The 21,349-nt window shown below is 38.4% G+C and overlaps 1 protein-coding gene across 1 annotated transcript; it reads left to right on the top strand.

Annotated features, from left to right (window-relative positions):
• The first annotated feature begins 911 nt into the window (after nucleotides 1–911).
• On the top strand, nucleotides 912–21,239 carry LOC121884911 (voltage-dependent calcium channel gamma-5 subunit). Its single transcript, XM_042394017.1, has 6 exons — nucleotides 912–993; nucleotides 10,941–11,180; nucleotides 16,433–16,519; nucleotides 18,680–18,820; nucleotides 19,184–19,329; nucleotides 20,404–21,239. Exons 2-6 carry the CDS (start codon nucleotides 10,985–10,987, stop codon nucleotides 20,665–20,667), a joined length of 834 nt encoding a protein of 277 aa, XP_042249951.1. The 5' UTR covers nucleotides 912–993; nucleotides 10,941–10,984; the 3' UTR covers nucleotides 20,668–21,239.
• Nucleotides 21,240–21,349: the final 110 nt, after the last annotated feature.

Raw genomic sequence — 21,349 nt, 5'->3', positions numbered from 1 at the left:
ACAAGTGACAAGCAACATAAAAAAACTACAGGAAGTGCAGCCACATTTCCTTTATCCATGTGATTTGTAATAAATGTATTAAATTCACCTGCTGGTGAAGATTACAATCTTAGTTTGAGTCATCAAGAAACAATTGTTTTACGAATAATCCCTCTGCAGATGAAAGACCTGTGCTCCCATTGCTCCCACTGTCACACTGTGACACTGCAATGTGTAGGTTTTTATGCTTGAATACTACCTGGAGGCCAGGTTTGCTGTGTGGTGATTAACTTAGGAATATACAAGATATAAGCACAAGACTGAAACGGTGAAGGTCTTATAAGATTATGACACAATCACAACTCCAGGGCCCTGAGGGCAGCTACCAGCTTTGCCTGGTTAATCCAGCTCTATGCATTATGTCCAGTGTCACAGTCGCATTTTTGCCGTGAAACAAAGAAAATGTAGGCTGTATAACTGTGATGTAATGCTGGTAACATTACATTTGGATCTAAAATTTTGGACAAAAAGCAGCTGACTCGGTGAGCACTGCGTATAAATGAGTTTTGACGCATTAAGCATATGTTGTGAATTTCAGTGCACCTTATGAATGTTGGCATGATGTACATCACATTAAGCACAAACGATTAAGTGTTTGATTTGCCGTGAACATGAAAACTAACTTCTGCAAAAAGAACATTGAGTCATGGAGCCTTCAGGGATGTATATGATTTTAAATCATTCAAACTGTCATCACCACATCTCCCCTCTCCTCCGCACACCTGGCGAGAGGCTTGAGTGCGGAGTTGGGTACCACGTGCCACGCGCCACGCGCTCAGTAGCCGACTGGCTTGGATAGTCGCGGTGCGCGAGCCGCGGGTCCCACCCGCCACACAAGCCTTCCGCGCGCCAAACCCGAGACAACACGGACCGACTGACCGGTGAGAAACAGGAGGAGAAAGACTAGAGGCGGAGAAAGAACATCGCTTTCCTCAACGAGTCTTCTTCGTGAAGGTAAATTATTTTATCCATGTTGTTCTTAAGTGCTTTTTTTGAAGATAATATCGAGATTTTTTGCTTTGACAAACGCGCTGTTGACAGTTTCAAACATACCAGGGAGCGGTATGTTTATTGTTTCCATGCCTTTCCATGCCTTTTCATGATGTTTGGATTTATGCCAGTTAAACTGACGCTTGTTTGAATATTTAAGTTGCAAAATAGACATTTTTCTTACCCTCATAATGGGTGGAAGCGTCTAATTACCTCAATTTACTCATATTTCTATGAGAAGAATGGAGTTTACTCTATTTTTTTTTCGTTTGACAAACTTGTTTGAAGACAGTATGGAGACACAAATTACATTTTTATCTGACTTTAACAGGTTTTTATCTACTATTTATCATCCTTTGCTCCCCTCCAACACATGCAGTCCACCGCGAATCTACAGTTTAGAGACACAATAGATACAAAGCTAAACTCAATTCTGTCATTAAAACCTTCTAATATTGTGTTTGGCTGCAGGTGGTAAGCTAATCGAGATAGACCCTAATGCATTGTAATAATATGACACATTTACATTTAGAAAAGTAAAAGAAACTGGAAGGGAAGAAGGAGAAAAAAGAGAGATGTTGAGAATATGTGATATGCGCGACTAAATAACGATTTCTTACAGTCGGTTAGAGGGATAATGACGCTGATATCAAAATATTTTTAAGGAACAAGAATTATTGGTTATATTTTATGTTTTAAAAAAAAAAAAAAAATCATATCTATTTTTGATATCATCGCATAACTTAAATTAGTTCAACACTACGCCCACTTGGGATTTACATGGTTTATACAGCGCCAATAAAAGCGTGGGCAAACGGAGTTTAGATGAGTTTTCCTCCTCTTCATTCCTGGAATCCAACTGGCTCAAAAGGCTCACTAACAGCTTTGATATTGATTGTTCAGCAGGAGAGCGTTTGTTACTGTTTCAGCACCGCGGACAGCGACTTGTGCTCGAGCCAAAGATTACATGGCAGGCGTAGCAAACAGCTGGCTTTGGTTATAGTCCAGAGGAGGTAGCCAACGATTAGATTCTGACTATATGACACACTAATTTACTTAACCATTGACCAAGATACACATATAACATTTGTTTTAGGTATCTGAAAACTAATGACATTCTGAGATTTACTTCTACAGATGTGCTGGAGGCACAGTAATCGCCTACATTCACTCTGTAATCAGTAGTTAGTTAAAGGATGTGGTCCTGTGAGGGGAAAATGTATAAATGATTGCTGTTATGAGATTTATAATTGCATACCTTGTAATCTGATCAGTAATCAAATGTAAGTGGTAATACAGAAGTGGCAATTATAAAAAGTAAACTGAGTTTAAGATTCAATTGCAATTTCAGTATGTCCTTATTGCAAAAATTCAGATTTATCTGGGTTTTTTGTTGATTTCTCTAATTGCAGCACTGTGCAGCCCACAGGCCTACTTGGCTGACAGCCATTTCTCGGTGTGCCAGCCAGACAAATACTGTTATAACACCAATTTAGACAGCAGTGGTGTGGGCTGCATGGGATTATTTTTCTGCAATTTTAGAAGAAAAAAATGACTTCTTGTCACTGTAGAGGCTCAAAACAGGCAGCCCTCTGGCAACTCACACCCTCCCTGGATGATAAACTGCTTGTTGCAATGAGACAGACTAACATAATTTAGTCCACATTATCTGGACATAATAGTGTGGTACTTCTGACTGTGATTCAAAGACAAATAAGTTTCACTTCTATAAAGATTTTAGGTTTGCTCACTTTCAATCCAGTCTTTCAAAAAGACATTTATACTTATGGCCACCCACTTTTTTATAGATCCAAGATAGATTTATAGATTTTCAAGAGGTTTAAAGAGCTTTAGCTGATTTAATTGAAAGTTAGTTGACTTAAACCCTGCTGTTATTATCAGACATTGTATTTAACTGATGCCATCATTAAGATGTTGTAGGCATTGCTTTCAGATTCATGCAGAATCCTATCCATGTCTTCAAAAGCTAAACCACTGATGTGAATCACATATTTAACCCCTGGCAGTCAGTGAATTTTTGCGTTTTTCATGTCTGGTGTGTGCAGCTTCATAGCAATTTTCAAAGGCACAAGGATCCAGAGACTTTGTTGCAAAGGGATTTACAGCCATATACATCCATATGTCACTGAAATCATGCAGTCTTCCTCCATTTCTCTTCCACCCGTGTGTCTTGTTAACCCAGTAACACCATAGTTCATACCAATTAGTCACTCCTGCCAACATGGAAACACAAACAGGTCATCATTACTAGAAAAATCTGATACAAATTTCATATTGAGAAATATGTTCACTGTCTTCAATTGTATATTGGACTGCTGTATTCCTATACACCATGTATAGTATTCTATATTATAGTGTGTTATTGGTGTCATAATAGCCAGACAGCTGTGATAAAAGCTTGTCTAATATCAATTAATGGTAAAATTAGTTAGTATGAGAAAATGTTTATCGTTAGTACAATTGTAAGTTCATTTAGTTTCAGTTTAGTTTTATATCATGAACTGTAAAACAGTAAAACAAATCTGTTTAATACAGTAAACAAACATTCCCCAAAGCCTCAACCTAGTCTCTCAGCTGCACTTCATTTGTTTCAGTGATCACTCAACCTCTAAGGAACGTCCTGGTGGGAATATCCTCAAAAAAGTAAACTCAGTGATCACAGCTGAGAGAGGTGCTCACACCCTCTAGCATGACAGTGATCCACTTTCTCAGTTTTAATTTAAACTGACAATATACAGAACCATGCAGCTTAACGCAGACTCTGGTAGTCATTATTAAAGTCAGTTCTTCTGGATGTGGACTAACAATGGAAGAACATATACATACCATAACTGAACATACTGTATAATTTATTTGTGTTGAAACTTTCACTAAATAGCATCCACTGCATCTTTAATGGTTCTTCTATCATTCTTTATATTCTATATTTGTGGATCTGTGTGTGTTTTCATATTATATGTTCCTTAAAGTTGTCTTTGCTGTATTTGTGCCTCTGTGTCTTTCTCCTGTATTCCTTTGTATCCCCACTTCAGCATGTAAAATGCACCGCCGAATAGGAAGCCTTGTTTTGGGACTCGCTCATCAGTCCGTTCATGCTTGACTAATTCGGAGGCCTCTCTGTATAGTGTTGCCTGGCGACAGGGCCAAGTCAAGCACTTATAAATGGGAGACTTGTTCTCATAAGAAAGACGGGTAAATGGATGTTAGTGCTATTTCTGTGGGTCACTGTTTTTTGTGCCAGAATCAATGGAGTGTCAACCCTTTTAGAGATCACTGGTGTTGAATTCAGTTTGGTTTTATTAGATTAAATAGACCTGTCTGCCATCTTTGCTACAAATATGTTTACATGGAATAAAGCAGTTTAAGATAATTGTTCCTCATGTACGCAAAGTTTTGGTCAAACAAATAGGTCTTTGAAGGGTCTTTTGCACTGAAGATATGTAATTTAATGTCTTTGTTCAGGCCTTCACTGTTTATCTTTATCTAGTATTCATTTATGTTCATCAGAAGATATTAAATGCAGAGAACAAGTTGCATATTTTAAAAATGCTCAAAACACTGCTCAAAGCCAAAACCATTTGCTAAAAGACATAAGGGAACTGCCATTGGAACAGCATGAAAGGCAGAGCTGCCCCATCCAATTAAGATGATCTGACATTACAGGAGAGTACTACGTTTAGATGCGTGCTGCTCTAGAGTCTTGTGCTTGAGGGAAGAGAACACCTCCAACATTAGGTCATCTGGTTCAACTGTGATCAAATATGTGGCAACATTAACAGTCAGTCAAGAGCTGGATGACTTAGTTTGAACCTGAATCCCGTGATTCTAATGTGGAGAGGAGGTGAGAATCTGACACAAGAAATTTCCACTTCGTTCTCCGTCTTGACAGCTCGCCACCACCACCTCTCTCTGCTTTTTGCCAGATGATGCTTTACAAGTCGTCTCGCCTACAGCAGGGACTTGGCTTCTACAGTGTGCATTTTCACATTTTTGGTAGGCATGCCTTCAAGGGAGCGCTAATGCTTCTCCAGAATTAGACTTCTTGACATCTCCATCGAATGCCAGAAGCCAGCGTAGGTCAAAGATTATGGCTGATATATAAGAGCATTTGGGGAGAAAAATGTCCTCTGTGACATAGTGCTAACTAATAGAATCATATAGTTAAGGGAGCAGACAAAACAACAATGCTACAATGAACAGATTGGAAGACTCCTTCATTAGCAGCTCTGCTAAATTGTTAATGTAGCACTAGCTGCTTCTATTAATTACATAACTTTGATAAATTAGTAGTAGGTTTAACAGACTCTTCCCAACGGCACAAAATAATTGTTCAGTTGTTGTGTTTTTTATTTGGACATGAAATATTATGTATAAACATAAGACACAATCAAACACTTGCTCCAGTCGGCACATAATCACATTAAATATTTACCATGAAAGGACTAGCTTGATATGCTTGCAGGGGGCGGATAGTCTCTGTTAAAACTGGGCATTGCAGAGTCTGAACTTGACACTGTGGACTGAAAAATGTAATTTCCTCATCCCTTATTGGGTGTATTTCAATCTGTTTTTCCTCTTAAAGGACAGATTAAAAAAAAAGATTGACATGGTGTTAACAAACTGGTGAAATGGCCCTTTAAGAGCTATTTGACGGGATGTGAAGGATGTGAATTTCTATACAATTAACTGACAACAGGATGTATGTATGCGTATGTGCATGCATACTGTATTGTAGGCATGTGCAGTGTTCTCCCTTCAGTACGTATGCTGAAACTGTACAATAGCAGATCTCAGCAGGCCGATGATGGGGGGCCGCCAGCCTCGTCCAGCTGTGTCCGTGGCTTGATGACATATCTCCTCTCGTCCATTGGACTGCTATTGTCCTCAGGCTCCTCCAGCCAACCCTAGCAACAAGCTACAGCAACTAAATCCCACAGTGTTAGTTGCCTGTCCACATCAAAGGCACCAGAGGGATTGCACTCGCTGCCACGCTCTTACAGACACAGTAAGTGGGTCAATAAGCTCAACGAGAGAGATCCATGCCATGACGTTGACAAACCCTCAACAGAGATGAACAAATACACAAATTCGAATTAGGGTGTCAGTTGTTTTGTATTAAAGCTCATCGAAGCTCAGTGCTCTCATCACAGCCATGGACCATACTCACTAATTCAGCAGGTGGACAATATATTTTTGAAAAGTATTTGCAATTTTTTTTTTTACCTTTAAACTAGAGATTCTCCTTTTAACTTTGTCAGGTGAGGAAAAGGTGAGGTAAAAATCCACCATGTGCTTGTGCAAATCTTTTTCTTAAGCCAATAATTGTGTTTTGCAGGCCTTTGTGTTACAGTACAGGTGAACTATTTACTTGCCCTACCTTGGAGGTCTGTCTTTCAACATACTACACACTTGAAAAGGCTGGAGACATCTGTGTTTGTGTGATTGTTCTTGCTGAAAGTGGTATGTTTGGCAGTGAGCCAGCTTAAATTAAGGTTGACAAAAGGTTAGGTGCATGTTAACAAAAGTAGACAGAAGAGGAATGCCCCACTTTTCGTGATGACATTACCAGATACGAGCATGGCCTCTAGACTCCTAGTGGTATTGTTCAGTATTACATCACTGCCTTTTGAAAAATGTTTTGTGAACTAGTGTAACACCGGGAAAATAGAATATTTCTGTAATTTCAACATAATTTAATTGAAACAATTCTGGTCAATTGTGACATATTTTAAGATGACAGGAACATGTTTGCTGAATTCATCATCATGTTAAAGCAGGAGCGGATTCATGTCACAGATTCAAATAGGTTTTTAAAGGGAACACTTATGTTTATGCAGGAGAGCGGTTGTTTTGTGTATCCCTTTACAGGCAGGAAGGGACTCCGAGGCTTTTTTGTTGGTCCCAGCTTTGAACATCTAATGAGTAATATTTATCAATAAAAATAAAAGCTTTTTGCTCAGCTCAGATCAGTCCCCATTTATAATCCTTTAGAGACCAAAGCATTGAGTAGAATTATGAATATTCATAAAGGACTGGTGTTAATGTGTGTGTGTATGTGTGTGTGTTTTGTGTCTAGCTAACGTTCTTAGCCGGTTGCTTGTGTTACAATAAAAACAAACAAAACAAAACAAAACAAAAAAATGTCCAAATGTAGGTTTAGTAGCTCTCTGTCATTATTGTGTATTGTGCTCAAAATAGATAGAATTTTCTGGTTTAACACTACGGCGGACTAATTCTTCCCATCTTGTGGAAACTTCATAGTATGTCTATACTACACAGTGTCTTTCCTCAACCATTTATATTACAGAGCAATTTTTTTCAAGCGTTCGAGTTGGATATCTGTCACTTTTACATATGTGGTGTCAATCTGTCTGGACCCCCTTCTTGCTCTTGATTTGAATAATGTCTGTGTCAAAACCATCTGGCTTGTTGCAACAACCTATGAATAGTGTGAGTCATGCAATGGTGTTACAGAAGTTTCAGAAGCTGTATGTCACAGAAAAACATGTCTAATCATGCCTGTATTCTATGAAAATACATATATAACTTTATCATGAATGTTTTATTTGAGATTCAAATGCAAAATGTTGTGTAACATAAATATTAATGATGATCATCACAATTTCCTTGTCTACTTTTGTAGATGCTTGAAAAGTAACTAGCCTAAATAGCTCCGCTTCTTTCTCTTTCTGTAATGACACCCTATTCATGGAAGCCCACTTTTAGGTGCAATCAGCACTTGGATGTGTGCTTTTTGTGCTGTACAACCAAAAACAGATCTTTGGTGAGCACAGAAACACAAAAAAAATGGAGTGAGTGGAAAGCATACATCTTGTCTGCAACTTGTAACTTAATGCTAAATGACTGAAAATAGAACCCTTACATGGATATTGTAAATGAATGGCTACTGATTGCACCATAGTCAAGAATAGCTGAGGTTTAATGATATTCCTTTCTCATTAATGCTGCTCCTTTGTGCTTTAGTGAACTCTGATTGCTTATGCATTCATCCCATCTGCTTCCAATCACCATTGCTCTTTCTGGTCCAATACACTGACCTATGGTTCATAGTTCAAAAGCAGGTTCATTCTCAAGAGACAGGTAAAGGACACTTATCTAAAGCTAAAAATCATCCAGATTGGATTTGTGTTCTTTTTTACAATACTTTGGAATTGGAAGTTATATGGGTATTATAAAAGATAGTTCGATTTTTTCTTGCTATATGACTATAATCATAGATGTTATACTTACATATCTTAGAAACGTCATTTCAAATATGCCTCTGCCTGCTATTCTCAGGTCATCTAAATAAGATGAGTAATACTCCAAGAATGCATGCTCGTACCTGTGCGCACACACATGCACAACCAAGATGAACTAGTTCATAGCTTGACATGTGAAGCAAGAGAAAGAAAAAAGGAAAGAAAGAAGAATTGTATGTATCAAATGTGCATTTTAATTTCAACTTCTGAAATATGGGTTTTGCTTAACCCTTTAAAATCCACCGGGTCAACGGCGACCCGCTTAAGCCAGTTGTAAGCGGTAGCATCACACAGTAATGAGTCAAAGCAACTGGCACAATTTGGCCAATTGGAGATGATTGGAGGGGTTTGGGGACACCAGTGACACCACAAACTAAAAACTCCCTAGCTCCAATAAGGTTAGACCTAGAGGTCTGGAATTTTACACAGGTTGACAAGATGTAAAAGGTATAAGGTGTTCTGCATAGTTGTGGCATAAAGCATGTCCTGATTATTGTTATTCAAATATGACTCATGATAGACGAGGACCAAAAATACTTATGTGAACTGGTTTAATTTTGTTTGTGTTTTAGCCACATGCTAAACAAACACATTTCCAGAAACTAGAAGATGTCACTTGTCAAATGAAACCTAATACATGCATCATGGCCTTACAGTTCTTCTGTTATAAGCTTTTCCATTTGGGTGTGCCAAATAGGCGAAAATTCTATAAAAAGGGTGGATGTTAAGGGGTTAACAGAGACAACACAATAAACACTGTTAGATAGGAGGAAGAGATGCAAGAGGTGTAATGTACTGTATGTAGGCCATGTAGATGAAGCTTATTCACAGCCTCCGTCCCTCATTAGACTTTTACTTTCAAACAGAAAATAACTAAGACTAACTATTAAAAGATAATAAAAAAAGTAACTGCAACAACAACTTGTAAATGTATCTTATTAATAGTATGTATTGGACTTACAGCAATAGTCTTGTAGGATGTTTTACCCTTTGTGTTAAGAAGTGGGGCAACTGGCTTTACATCCATTAGAGGGATGAGGTCTGGAGCACATGGTTATAAATGATCTTGCACAAGGAAAAATACACAATAAATTCTTTACATTGAACACAAACCATATAAATAATGTTACCTGATCAACATGTATTGTTTTCTATAATATCCAATTGTATTTATAATGTATATATTTGTAGGTTGTGGAAATATGGCATTGCATACATGGCTAGATGTAAGAAACACTCAGAATCTTTCTATTGTATGAGAACCCGATCCATGAGGCTTGCTTTTTGTTGAAACTTTAATTGCTGTATCATTATTAAAAGCTTTATTTATAACCATTATCTCCATTATCCCCCCTTTGTCCCGTATATTGAAGCACCACTTCTGAGCTGCGAGCTAGTAGATGTATGGAGATCTCTCCACTCTGTTCTCCCGAGGCTTTACATCCAGTCATGACGTTGATCCATGAAGATGAAAAAGTCTTATGAAAAGTTGAAAATCCTTTCACATATTCACTTGCCATCTTTCCAGTCTTCCAGTGAGCGCTCAATGTGGCAGCACACTGAGAACTCATTATATGAAATCAATTCTTTTCAACACGTATCCTATGCCAAGCTCCCCAGTGCTCCAGCTTCCGGCGAATGTGGGCACCGGCTACATACGAACAGATCCATCATTTTGTGTGATGAGCGCACACATTCATATGCTGACACATAATGTAAACCATCTGCAATGCTGCTTCTGCATCACTGGATGTAACAGAGAGGAAGTGGATTTATCAGATACTAGGAGTTGTGCATGGTTTTAGCAGAAACTTTAGCAAATAAAAATAATTATCTGAAAAACTAAAACAAATGTATTAATAATAAATGTAAATAATGTATCTTCTAACACGCCTCACTAAACCTTTGGTCCTCCATAAAGTGGTTATTTAAATTCTAATGAGAGATTTGGAGGCTAGGGGATCTTTCTCAGCTGAAAGCCCTTCGCTATCATATTCCCATTCATTACTTTCCATTCATTTCCAACTCATCTCTGAATGGTGTCAACAGCAATTATTTATATAAAGTGTTTGGTGTACAGTCCTATGGTAGCAACTGTAATATATTTAAATATTACACCCACACTGTCCACACAGCAACCCTCAGTTACCCCCCAAAGCCGTTAATCACATATTCCAGCTTAAGTTGTTCTTTAAGCAATTAAAAACATGTTGGTAATAAATACCTTCAGGTACATAGCATGTAGAGTTTTTCTGAAACCAGTGTGAGTATCTTTAGGGAAAGATAGCAATATAAGTAATTCCACTAGTATCAAGAGGATCCTCGAATCCAGCTAATTTTCTTTATATACAAGTGATTCTATTTCAGCGATTAGATGATGGTTTCACTGTTTTTTGAAGACTCAGAACATTTCTCTCCTTTTGCTTTTCCTTTAGGAGACAGCATGTAGTCAAAAAGAAAAAATCCATCTACTTCAAAAAAAAAAGTCATTGTAGTTTTCTTATTTTAAGAAGTTTTCCTCATTTGTTTTCTCCAATCTTCCTGTTTTCATACCTCAAGGGCAGTTTTCACAACAACTTATTTCCCTTTACTTTGGTTTTTTAAAGATGTTTTTTCTTTCTCTTTCAGCTCCCCTTTCTGCCGGCGGCGCCCTCTGCTCTTGAGGCTGTGGTATGAGCCTATGTGGCAGGAAGGCGCTGACGTTGCTGAGCAGCGTGTTCGCTGTTTGCGGCCTGGGCCTGTTGGGGATCGCCGTAAGCACCGACTACTGGCTCTACCTGGAGGAAGGCGTCATCCTTCCCCTCAACCAGAGTACAGAGATACGCATGTCCCTCCACTCTGGCCTCTGGAGGGTTTGTTTCTTGGCTGGTAAGTTAATATGAAGTCTGGAATAAATGGATGCCATAAATCAAGACCTATACAAAGTTAAACAATTTATTTTATCCCTTGCTTATCAAGGTAAGGTGAACAAGATGTATCTTCTTTCAGTCAAGACTTATCTGGAGAGTGATCTGCTCAAAATTGTGTATCCACTAATTTGATTATCACTAGTGGCAAATACTGAAGTGTCCATTTGACTCTTCAGGTATGGTGTTTTAAGAAAAACTGAACCAATATTATAGATGTATAAGGTTTCTGTTCAGACATGAGCTCCAAAATCAGACTGAAAATTTAGTTCCAAACAGAAATTTCCATGGAAAGGTCCAGATTCACAAAGATTCCTGTGCCAGGGTCATTTGCACATAATTATGCAGTTGCCATGTTACTCACTAAGAAATGTATTTACTGTAGAGGAACCCTGTGGCACAAACCATTGCTGTTTGTCTTAGCCATTCTGTGTGGAAACATTGCTTGCAAAATCTTAATGCCATCTTTCAAAGGATCATGCATGTTCTACACAAATATTTTGGGTAATGGAAATATTTGTATGGTATTAGACCAGATCTTTATATTGAAGAATTCATTGAAAAATGTTAAAATGCACATATAATTTATTTTCACATGTCACATCTATGATGAGGTGCAAAGAGTTTGACAAAGTCATTTTATAATCTTATTCTGGGGCTTTCAGCAGCCTTCATCAGCAAATTCAAATCTGCTCAGTTGTCATGGAGTTAATTTAGTTGTCAGACCACCGGTTATCACATGGCCTAAGTATGGAACATTGGTCACATGATGACAACTTAACCAGCTCCATAACAGCTGAGCAAACGCCATTTGCATTTGCTGTTGAAAGCTCTGGAAAAAGCAACGAAGTGGACCTTGACTTTCACACCAAGTTTTGTGAATCTGGGCCTGAATCTCTTCATTCACTAGACTCTATATTGCACTTGCTCACTCACCTATATTTCTTTCCTACTACTACTACTCTAGTTTTTGCTTAGTGTTTGAATACTGGAGCATGAGTATTTTAACTTTGCATTTAGCTCTGTGCAGTGATGGGACCAGTACTTCTCCTTTTGTATGTGAACTCTATTTTAATTCTAAGCTGCATCCTTGAATGTGTGAAGTATTTTATTTCAGTTGAAAGATGAGTTTGCAAGACATCGTCCCTCATGACTTACCCAAGGGCTGATTCACTCTCTGTAGCTGTAGAGGCACCATGGATTGCTGCAGAAGACCTTTTTCTTTTTCCCTCTTTTTGACCTGCATCTTTTTTTTCTACCAAAGCACTTAATATGAAAAATTACATAAGGTTACAAAACCTCACGTCGTCCCACATTGCATGCTTAAACACCTTTTAGCCTATCAAAATATTGTTCCTTCCCAGCTTCAACATCACAAAGGCATGCCTGCAGGTCTTGATTTCGAAAAGAAACACTAACTGTTAGATTTTATTCTTTTCGTAGAGACACAACACTCCAGACAAGCGTTGTCCCAGAGTAAACCAGGTATCAACATTTGCTCTTACCCTCTTGCTCCCTCTGGTAATGGCAACAATTGACTGTATCAATATGCTGTTACTGTTGTTAAATGTGTAGATGCTAAACTCTATTTATGCTCTCATTATCATTCTCAATTATATTTCTGTTGAGACATTTTTTCACCTGAAAATCTTGAAAAAAAACAAAACATGGCTCTGCAAATATTGCTAATAGTTGAATGTTACCCTGCAATATTATCCCATTTACTGTTGAAATGTTCCATTAACCCATGTCCCACAATTAACTGTTCGGTCATGGCAAATATGTGGCCAATCCAGTTGTGATTAGATAACAGATGTTTTCCTGCTGTGTAACAGGCAATTGCTATTAAGGAACTAATGGTCCACTGTGTATTTTAAGGGCAATTGAGTGGCCTTATTGCCCACTTAATGGTTGTGGTGCACAGTGTTTGACCCAGAAACAATTACTGCCCACTATCACAGTATGCTGTTATGCCAGAGAATGTGAATGAGGTTGTGTGTTGTTTTGGTCAGTATTGATTTTGGTTAGAGTTCATCGGGTGTTGCTCGTTTCATTCCTGCATGAGCTCACATAGAGGATCTTTACCCACACAGCCGGCATTTACATTCTGTCACTGTGAGTGCTGTAATCATGTCCGATATAGGGCACTTCACCGCCTATTTATTGTTGGCTGCAAGGCTTTTAGCAGAACTAGTTGTTAGAGTATTCATGTCATCAAGTATAATCTGGACACTGAGTAGATTCATCTTGTTTTATTTATTTATTTTTAGCTGGATGTACTGTCCTTGGAAATTAGTGTACATCTTGTTTGTAACGTTTATAGCATAATCTCCCCTTCATACAATTAGACTGTCAGTTCAGCTTTGCAGCAGCTGCTACATAGCATCATTAAAATTGCATTTGCATAAATTTTAATGTAGTTTAATGTATTCAACTATTAACGTTTTTCATTACAAGACTGGAATAGCAGTTACTGTAGGACGTGCACACACACTGGGATGCATATGCACATGCATATGCACGCGGGTGGTGTGATGCACCTGTCAATGGTTTCACACTATTACAATTCCACAAGTGGCTTCAATGCACCAAGAAACACAGCAGTACACCAGCAAAGGCAGGGAAGAAGAAGACTAAACAATGCAGGATTTAAAGTACTTTAAAAACTGACGCTGAAAATGTTTTAGGAGGAAGGAAATGCATTCAGTATCTTTGTTAGTAACTCTCTATGGAAACATAACGTTTGTTCGTTCACAAGAAAACTCCTCAGGGAACATTTAAGTCTGCTCCATGAAACCATTTTCAGTAATAGTTATTATTTCTCTCTGTTGCAATTACATTTCAATGGACTTAACATTAATGAGTTGCCACATATTTTTAAAAAACAAGCTTTGCTAAAACAAGCATGACTGTTAAACTAATGGTTGAACAACCCAGAGGAGGGAAACTTCAGGGAGACCTACCCTTACATTATCCCTACATAATGGTTGACCGTAAGGCTGTGTTTCGTTCAGTGAGATTAAATTTTGACTTTGTGCGAAAAGCAAAAGAGAAAAAAAGTGACAGTTTTGGGGTTGCCTTCATACCTTGTTACATCTCTGTTACACTTTCTGATGCTTTTAGCCTTCTTCTTGATGCATTCAGATCATCTCTTGATTTCCTTTCGCTAAGAAGTGCTTGAACTAGAAAGCTTATAGGGAATACAAGTATGAGATCCTATATTCTTATGTATGTATAATATGTAACAGCACGGTCCTGAAATTTTGACCTGGGCCTTACCTCGGCTGGTCATTTTAGGCACCTGTATATTCCATCAAAACTGCTTTTCAGATGGTTGAAAAGCCTTCTGATGCTGGAATTGGGGGGAGGGTCTATGTCTGACAATTTCTGTATCTTTCTTAAACTGACTATCTGATATTAAACGCCATTATCCCCATATTTAAACATTTAAGCACAACAGGCATCCCATGTTCGAGTGTGGCCATTCAGAACAGTTTTGCCTTCTGACATGGTCAGTAAACACATCACATGAACTAGTTCTTTCCTAGAATAACTTCGGGCTGTGCCAGGCTGGAGCACCACAGTGAACAAAATTTTTCAACACTACCCTACTAGAGCCTCGAGCAAAAGTTGTAACTCTGACTCTCTTTCTCCCTCTTAGTCTCTGTCTTGAACACAGTACACACACACACACACACATTAGATCGACTGGTTATAGTCTAAAAATGCATCGAATGAAACAGTGCAGTAAAGACATGGTCTAGTCTGCTGTTATATTAGCCTGTCTATCATAATTATGTAACTAGTGCACAGACTGTACAAAAGGGATCCATCATATTGACTTGATTTGATAAGACACCAAAGACTAAAAGCCAAGTTTACACTCCTCAACAACCAGCTGAACCTCAAGAACTTGAAAAATTAGCAGCCGTTACATATTTTACTCTTTATATTATTGATGAGTAATGATTCAAAACACAGCCAAGATGGATTAGCTGTTTATCAGTAAACATTATCAGTGTGCATTATAATAAATGTACCATTAAAATGCTTCATGGTAAGATTTAATGTTTAAAGGTATACTATGCAAGATTTTCCTGAAAAAACAAACAAACAAACAAAGACCTATACCTATAAATTTCTGGGCGTCAACCTTTGGGCGGTGGGTGTGTAGCCCACAGCCAATTACACACCAAACACACCACATGCGGCATCTTCCTGCAGGGTTGTGCGGAGGTGTGGGTGTGTTCATTTGTGCTTTAGAACATAACCACCATGAAACAATCAGAAAATAACGTTTTATTTATCTGATTCACTGCTTTGTTTCACTACCGCTGCTCCCTCTCTTCATTCACTGTCTAGCTTGCAAGACCACCACTGCTCCCAATCTCTCCCTCAACTGTGCTATCAGCTTGCTCTGGTGTCATTGAGCCAGAGCGGCCATCTTTGAATGTTATGTTTACAAACAGCAACCGGCAAACCCTACATAGTATGCCTTTAATGTATATATTTATATTTTAGGTTTCACTTGAACCAAACCCCCAGTATGCACTGTCTTAACACATAACAGGCATTATGAAAGCTAATTACATATGCTGAACTACAAAATATCACCTAATCTTACACTTCATAGTGTGTGTGGAGCTAATGAAGTGTTGAGAAAGACATCAGTTGCAAGTGTGTGTATTTTTTGTGTATTTGTGTTTTGGTGCCTGTATTTGTCAAAGTGATTAAAAGAAAGTTGCTAACATGTAACGCTGGTTGTTCCTCATCCAAATACTGACAGCAGAAGTAGTGTATTATATCAAACAAGTTGTTGATTCTCGCTCAGTTGAAACTTGCTGTGAGGTTGTTTCTGAGTGGCATTCAACAGCTTCCCACATGAAATCTGCTGGAATAACAAAATGTTTCACAGCCATCATAGAAAGTCTACTCATTCCAGCATATGAAAATAAATCCTGTCCAGTTCCTGAAAACTTGATGTTTTTGAAGTACAGTCATTACTTTTTGCAATGATAGCTATAATCACAGTACAAAGGCTACAAGACTTCCATGTATTCTAGTAAAATACTGTACATGCTGCTGTGTTTGACTTTCCTTTGTCACAGTGGACCAATCAACTTTTTAATCAATTCTGTAAAGCGCTTAACCTCGTTTCTATTCTAGGTTTATGTGAATTTTATTGAATATGTTTTTTCCTCTCCTTCATTCCAGGGGAGGAGAAAGGTCGATGTTTTACCATAGAGTATGTGATGCCCACTAATGTCCAGATGACCTCTGAGTCCACTGTTAGTGTCCTCAGTAAGTAACTGTTCACACTTCACTATTATATGAGCAATGCTTCAGTTTTGTGAAACTGTTAAAGTCTCTAGTGTTTACTCGAGTGGCAGGTAAGGGCACACAGGTGGCACAGTGGTTTAGTTCCAGTGCCCACTGCAAATATCAAGTGTTCTTTAGCGGAAAGGTGCAGTCCATCAAACAATATTGTTCATGTTCACGGATGGGAAGCCAGGTGAGGTGTCTCCTGATTGTCTCAACTCCTGCTGGTTGGTTGGGGCACTTGCACAGTTGGGGGTGGAACTGTGGATGATACTATGGACCTCCAACGTGTTACAAACCTCCTGTGAAGCTCATCAGAGGCAGGTGAAAAAAACAATTGGCAACACCATGTGTCACTGAGGTAGCATGTCTGTCTGCAGTCCTTTCCAGACCAACAGTAGAGTTAACACTAACAAGTCATAGGCAGAGTCTAAAGTCCACACACGTATTACATGACCTTCGTCTGACCCGAATAAAAGTCGCGTGACTTGAGGCCACACCTCCACACTAAGCTGTCATCTTCCCATCACATGTGGTTTGTGCTATTCCTGGTCCAATTTCCATGGCCTATTCACTCCAGATAAGAGCTGTGTATGAAAAATTTAAGAGTGCTATTTTCATTTTGTAGACCCCCTGCAGGGGGAAACATGCATGGATACACATAAGCCCTATTAGTGTGCAGACAAGCAGTTGGAACTTCGGCAAGAAATTCTGCCAAGACAGCCACTGCAGCTCTCATATCCCTCATGCCTTCAAGCGGCAGTCTGTAACATTCATTCTTTGGTGCCAAAATCAGAAGAACTACAGCAATGATAATGAACTCTCCCAAAGGTAAATCTAGTTGATCATCTGAATACATATATATGCCTCACAACTCTCTCCAACGATTGTCATATCACATTTTGGGAACTCATTAACTGAAGTAGAGAAAATTGAGGGAAATTGTATAAAAAAAAGATAAAATTTTATAAAAATCCATCAGTACACATGCAATCATGTCTGTAATGCAATGAACAACACACTAATATAAAAACACCAAAGATGTTTTTTTCTTTTAAGTACTGTATTAGAGAAGAAAGACAGAAACAGAAGTTAAAAAGTGGGAGACAGGAGAATTAATGTGAAGATGTGGAGGTGAAGAAGAGAGAAGTGAGAGAAAGTTGAATGTGAAAGAAGCACAGTGAGTGAAGAAGTGTACATGTGAGAAAGAAATAAGAAGACTCCTCGAAATGAGTAAAATAAAGACAGTAAGGATTTATGTGGAAAGTGATATTAATAGTTAATTGTCATTTTTTCTAAAAACGTGATAACAAATAAAATCCAGAAAATGATATTGCTAAAAAGTGTTTGTTGCCCAATGGGTGCACAACAAATTAAAATATACTTTCAGGCACACTGGGAAAATTAAATGAACATACTGTGTGCATTAGTAGTAACTCAGTTGCATAAGGTCATTGATGTAAATATATATAATGGCACGTTTCATGTTTATAGAAAATGACACTTTAAAGTACGTAGCATCTATGTAATACCTTACTTTGCCATGACTGTACCTGCCATTTGATCTTCTGTCACCATTTTGCTTCAGAACCAAAACTTTTCCTGAATTTTCAAATGTTTCAGACTCAATGTGAATAAAAAAGGCTCACTTGTACTTTGTTTTTTTCATTTAAACAAGAGTTTATGTGGTGCTGGATATCTACAGTAGACTGTAATAGGTCCTAACTTTACCCAACTAATTAAATAACCAGTTCCATTGAGGTTATGGCCTTAGACATCTGCTCCACTTAGCTGGAAGGGTAACATTTTGTGTAATGGAGAACACAATGGGGGTCTGGGGAGAAGTATCACAGACTCCCTGTACTTCTGGGAGGTACTGTACCATTTGCTCACGGTAGGGAGGTCCAACTTCATCTTAATATAAATAAAGAACCATGTCTTAAACCCATTAGGAGTAAGACTAGCCCCAGTGGAAAACCTCAGGGAAAACTCCTATTAAAAGTTTGAGAAAGTCAATAAAAAAATGCATAAAAAGAAAAAAAACCCAAAAGTTTGCATTAGGACGAAGTTGTAACAACCATTATGTAATCAGCACATCTCAAATTACAAATTAAAACATAATTTTCTCGTTTCTTCTTCCAGAGATGATCCGTTCTGCCACACCCTTTCCTCTGGTCAGCCTCTTCTTCATGTTCATTGGTTTTGTACTCAGTAACATCGGACACATTCGACCCCATCGCACCATCCTGGCCTTTGTGTCTGGAATCTTCTTCATCCTGTCAGGTACTGGGTTTGGCTTCTACACACATACATCCAAAAGAATAAATCAACAAACACATACAAAATGTGACAGAGATACCTTTAAAAAATACTGTACATTTAAGAGTGTGAACCTGCATTTAAATAGTTTATTGGAAAATAGTTATTAGTATATATACTGCTGTTGTCATGTTGTGCTATTGGTCCAACTCCAACTCATTTAACTTCGAGTGCAGTGACATGTACTGTTGTTGTTTTCTTACCTGTTGCATGGTTCATAATAATTTATGGCAACAAGAGAGATGGTTGTCATACAATCTTCCTTTTCTAGCCGTAGTCATTAGAAATCTGTCTTTCTGTCCTCTCCTCTCTCTCTGCCTTCCTCAGGTCTGTCTCTGGTAGTTGGTCTGGTGTTGTACATCTCCAATATTAATGACGAAATGTTGAACAGGACCAAAACTAACGAGGCCTATTTCAGTTACAAGTACGGCTGGTCGTTTGCCTTTGCTGCCATCTCCTTCCTGCTCACTGAGGTAACTTCACTACGGCAAATGTGGATAATGTAACCATATATCTCACATCGTTGGTTTCACTAGCAGGTATCAAAGCTAGTCCTTTAAAGCTTTCTTAACTAACCAAAATGTGCGTCAAGGGCCTGTTTCTGCTTGCTGCCCAGGTGTACATCAACATGAGACATCCCAGGGAAGGTTGACTTGCTTAAAGACAGCACTAGCATCAATATATCTCTCATATGTTGCGTTCATGATTTACATAGCATTTTAGATTCTCATTAATGCTTAAATTAACAGCTAAAGACACTAATCTTTCATCTTAAATTCAATTTTCTTTGTGTGAGAGATGTATGAATCATTGTAGGGTAGAAAATAAATGCATCAAACATTAAGAGATTGAGTCTTTTAGCATCCTCATTTTGCAAAATCTAATCCTTGAGATGTAAATAACTGTAATGTATTGTGCTGTAAGAAATAGTCCCCATAAAACATGATCATTTAGGATTAATAAGCTATGATTCATGTGTTTATTCTATTTCTATTGTGGATAATGGATCCTGCCTTTCAACAAAGCAGTGGAGGTTACTTTTGATGCAGTTTAGTCGTTCACAAAATGTTAAATGTGCGTTTGTCTGTGAAATTCTTTTTCTGTGAAATTCTGACTTGCGTGCAGTGAAGTCGGAAATTAATCAACAGAAGAATTATTAATCTCATTTAATGAAAGAAAGAAAATATTCAACACACATAGAGCACATACACACATGAGCGCTTGCATGAACACATTTGACTGAGTCATGATTCAAGTGTTCGCTGTAGGGGGTTGATTCTTACTGCTGATTATTGGGGCAAAAATATTAATCATCAAATAATTTAATATTTACTCCCATTTTGCAATAATCTTCAATAATCCTTTCATGCAATTGATGAAATAAATGCTCGTTATGGTGAAAAATACTACAGTATGTTTAGTTTAGATTACTTTAAGTCAACTTTAGTCAACAACAAACCTTGAAAACGATGCAGAGTCTAGTAAATGATCAAAAGCAGGTAAAACAGAACTAATCAGGAACCATTTTCCTTCATTTCCCCTTTTAGACAGCAGGCGTCATGTCAGTGTACCTGTTCATGAAGCGCTACACAGCAGAGGAAATGTACCGGCCCCACCAGGGCTTCTACCGGCCTCGCCTCAGCAACTGCTCTGACTACTCCGGCCAGTTCCTCCATCCAGACGCCTGGGCCGGGCGTGGCCGCAGTCCCTCCTCCATCTCCTCTGAGGCCTCCCTCCAGATGAACTCCTCCAACTACCCTGCCCTCCTCAAGTGTCCAGAATATGAACAGATGTCCTCCTCACCTTGCTGAGGCAGGCGATGAGTGGTTATGTGAGCACTACTATATGGGTCATTTTGATATGCCTGGATTTTGGCATATAATTGTCCAATAATTTGATATTATCCAGCTTGTATCACTACATGCCCCCTCTTCAAGTGTCCTGACTATGACCTGACTGTCTCTACCCTCCCTACTGCCAATTTTTTTTTATTTACACCTTTTGGTTCTGTGGGGAGGAAAAACTTAAGTTGAAGGTTAGCCAGTTCACTTTATTCTCAGCTAACCTGTCATGTTTCAGGGAGAGCTGTTGAAAGAGGAATGAGTTCTACTTTTATCTGCTTTTCCTCTAGTTTTTAGTGATTGGTGACCTGCTGGAGGTGGCTCATCTGAACTGAAGAACTTGAGTAGCTTCAACCTGCAATCAGCAAGTCCAACTATTTGCCCGTAGTGCTGCCATAATCCTGATAGTGTTTTTTTTACAGGAGTACATACTGCACATCTGTAGATGAGAGTGTAGGGATTAGAATGAGATAGGCAATCATTGCAAGTCTGCAGGTTTTCACTCACAAGCTAACACTAAAGCAAGTGATTTCAGCCAGAGAGCAGGAACTTCAGTTTCGTTTGAAGGAAAAGCTGTAAGTTACCGTAATTAGAATTATAAATCCTAGAAAGTAGTTCTCAACGAAAAGCTTCCTCAGAAAATGTCCACAAT

Source organism: Thunnus maccoyii, chromosome 2 (assembly GCF_910596095.1).
Source record: "Thunnus maccoyii chromosome 2, fThuMac1.1, whole genome shotgun sequence".
NCBI lineage: Eukaryota > Metazoa > Chordata > Actinopteri > Scombriformes > Scombridae > Thunnus > Thunnus maccoyii.
Note: the sequence above shows the minus strand (reverse complement) of the source record. Positions and strands in the feature narration are given on the sequence as shown.

What these genes read in the sequence shown, in the direction of transcription:
- LOC121884911 (XM_042394017.1), top strand. Translation starts at nt 10,985, where the DNA reads ATGAGCCTATGTGGCAGGAAGGCGCTGACGTTGCTGAGCAGCGTGTTC. An exon ending in GTCCACTGTTAGTGTCCTCA is followed by an intron (nt 16,520 to 18,679) that starts GTAAGTAACTGT and finishes TTCTTCTTCCAG; the next exon opens with AGATGATCCGTTCTGCCACA. An exon ending in AATCTTCTTCATCCTGTCAG is followed by an intron (nt 18,821 to 19,183) that starts GTACTGGGTTTG and finishes TGCCTTCCTCAG; the next exon opens with GTCTGTCTCTGGTAGTTGGT.